Source organism: Sinocyclocheilus grahami, unplaced genomic scaffold (genome assembly GCF_001515645.1).
Source record: "Sinocyclocheilus grahami isolate Dianchi unplaced genomic scaffold, SAMN03320097.WGS_v1.1 scaffold623.1, whole genome shotgun sequence".
Taxonomy (NCBI): domain Eukaryota; kingdom Metazoa; phylum Chordata; class Actinopteri; order Cypriniformes; family Cyprinidae; genus Sinocyclocheilus; species Sinocyclocheilus grahami.
In genome coordinates, this window is record NW_015505802.1 from 185,153 (window position 1) to 187,977 (window position 2,825).

General features: G+C 42.4%; 1 protein-coding gene across 4 annotated transcripts in view; it reads left to right on the plus strand.

The window, feature by feature from the left end:
• LOC107557901 (1-phosphatidylinositol 4,5-bisphosphate phosphodiesterase beta-4-like) overlaps positions 1-2,825 on the plus strand; it is a 50,865-nt gene that overhangs the window by 42,697 nt on the left and 5,343 nt on the right. For all 4 annotated transcript variants that reach the window (XM_016241478.1, XM_016241477.1, XM_016241479.1 and 1 more), the window contains 6 exons: positions 71-209; positions 405-457; positions 678-743; positions 829-944; positions 1,013-1,088; positions 1,684-1,859. In XM_016241478.1, the coding sequence (XP_016096964.1) occupies positions 71-209; positions 405-457; positions 678-743; positions 829-944; positions 1,013-1,088; positions 1,684-1,859 (626 nt within the window). The remainder of the gene's footprint in view (positions 1-70; positions 210-404; positions 458-677; positions 744-828; positions 945-1,012; positions 1,089-1,683; positions 1,860-2,825) is intronic.

A 2,825-nucleotide genomic window follows, 5' to 3' on the forward strand; every position in this document is an offset into this window, starting at 1 on the left:
CGACTGTGTGTGTGTGTGTGTGTGTGTGTGTGTGTGTGTGTCCTGACATGTGTTTGTTTTGGCGGTGCAGAGTGACATCGCAGACGTTCCCAATGAAAACTGCAAGAGCGATAAGAAGGGAAAAGTGAATCAGGTGAAGACTAACGTGACGCCGCAGAGCAGCTCCGAGGTGAACGCCACACAGAACAACGTCAGCGAGAACAAACGCGGTGAGACGCACACACATGCACGTACACACACACACACTCTCTCTCACACACACACACGCACCATCACAATATAACACAAAGCTAAAGAGACAATATATTTGAATATTTAAAATTAGTTCATGAAGGTTATGAATAATCAGCAAGTATGACAATACAATTTGCATCATTGAAGTTGTTTGTTTCTTCTGTTTCCAGATAATTCTGCCATTGTGAATCAGGTGAACATTGAAGATTTGAAGCAGATGAAGGTAAAACATTCATATACACAGTATTGGATTATTTTGCACCAGTGCTGGTGATGAAATGCTGCATTATTGGGTTCTTCTGATTCATTATTGTTAGTCAGTTTGTTCAGGATTCACTGATTCGTTTTGAGTTCTGCATTTCACTCTTTGTAGTTTCGCTGGTTGTAAAGTGTCTTTTTTGAAAGAATAAACCTCATAAATCCCACAAATCTCTTTTCTCTAGACCTTCATTAAACTGATGAAGAAGCAGCAGAAGGAACTGAACACACTAAAGAAACGACACACTAAGGTCAGTGACACTGTCAGACCATCATTAGAACGCTGGAAGGATTCCTGTCCGCCGATGAAATGATGAACGCGTCTTCTGCTCGCAGGAACACAACGCCATGCAGAAATCACACTGCACGCAGGTGGACAAAATAGTGGCTCAGCATGACAAGGAGAAGTTCACGCTGGAGAAGCTGCTGGAGAAGGCCATCAAGAAGAGAGGGTGAGTGAAGCATGATGGGAAACATCATCTCAGTCAATCAGTCCTGATGTTATTGTTCTCTGTTTTAGTGAAAACAACTGCTCCGAGTTAAAGAAGGAGACGGCCATAAAGGTTGAGATGCTCACGACAGACCATAAAGAAAAGGTACGGAAGAAAATCCCATCATGCTTTGTGTCTTATAACTTTCTCGCCCGTGGAGCATTTGGCCATATAACACACAACAATGACATAATCACATGCTCTGTTCTGACTGGCTTTAGCACTTTTGCAGGAATCAGTATAAGAATACGCTTCAGTAGGTTTGTTTACATGCACTAATAATTCCGAACTGATTTCAGTTTTTGAAAGTTATGTTTATATGAAACTTAAACTTTACAGTGTGATTCACATGTTCGTTTTCAAGTGCATTACCTGAATTCTGAACAAAACTTGAGCGCATGCAAAACCACTCTGAAAATGTCACTGGAGCTCCTGCCAATGTAATTGTTTTAAATGACATCTAACAGAAACAAAATTACTTTTGATTGATCGGATTTGATTGGCAGTTAATCATATCCTAAATGTTGTAGATATTTCTAGTTATGCATCAGTCTAGATCCTGTGCTTTAGATCTTTCTGAAGTCATGATTGACCGCTGATGTACTGATGGAAACCCCAGCCGTCTGTGTTTGAATGGTTTTTATTCACAATAGAGTTTGTCAGCAAGCGTGTCTGTTGTGCTGGTGTTCCTCCCTCTCAGGTGAAGGACATGGTGGCGCAGCACACTAAAGAGTGGTCAGAGATGATCAACTGTCACAGCACAGAGGAACAGGAAATGAAGGACGCCCATGTGACGCAGCAGTGTGAGCTCCTCAGGAAGCTGCTGGCCAGCGTTCAGGAGCAGCAGACACTGCAGCTCAAGCTCATCCACGAGCGGTGAGAGACACGACCGACACACATGCGTTCACTGCACGCTCAGCTACCATCACTACCATGACTATCATCACTGTCATCACTACCTTCACTATAGTCACTACTGTCACTATCATCATTGCCATCACTACTGTCACTATCATCACTACCATGACTATCATCACTACCGTCACTACCATGACTATCATCACTACCGTCACTACTGTCACTATCATCACTACCGTCACTACTGTCACTATCATCACTACAGTCACTGTCATCACTACCGTAACTATAGTCACTACTGTCACTATCATCACTACCGTCACTACTGTCACTATCATCACTACAGTCACTATCATCACTACCATCACTATCGTCACTACTGTAACTATCATCACCATCGTCACTACCATCACTGTCATCACCATCGTCACTGTCATCACTATCGTCACTATTGTCACTACCATCATTGTCATCACTATCGTCACTACCATTACTACCATCACTATCGTCACTGTTATCACTGTCATCACTATCGTCACTACCATCACTATCGTCACTGTTATCACTGTCATCTCTACCATCACTGTCATCACTATCGTCACTGTTATCACTGTCATCACTATCGTCACTGTTATCACTGTCATCACTATCGTCACTACCATCACTATCGTCACTGTTATCACTGTCATCTCTGCCATCACTGTCATCACTATCATCACTACCATTACTACATCACTATCGTCACTGTTATCACTGTCATCTCTACCATCACTGTCATCACTATCGTCACTGTCATCACTATCGTCACTGTTATCACTGTCATCTCTACCATCACTGTCATCACTATCGTCACTGTTATCACTGTCATCTCTACCATCACTGTCATCACTATCGTCACTGTTATCACTGTCATCTCTACCATCACTGTCATCACTATCATCACTACCATTACTACATCACTATCGTCACTGTTATCACTGTCAT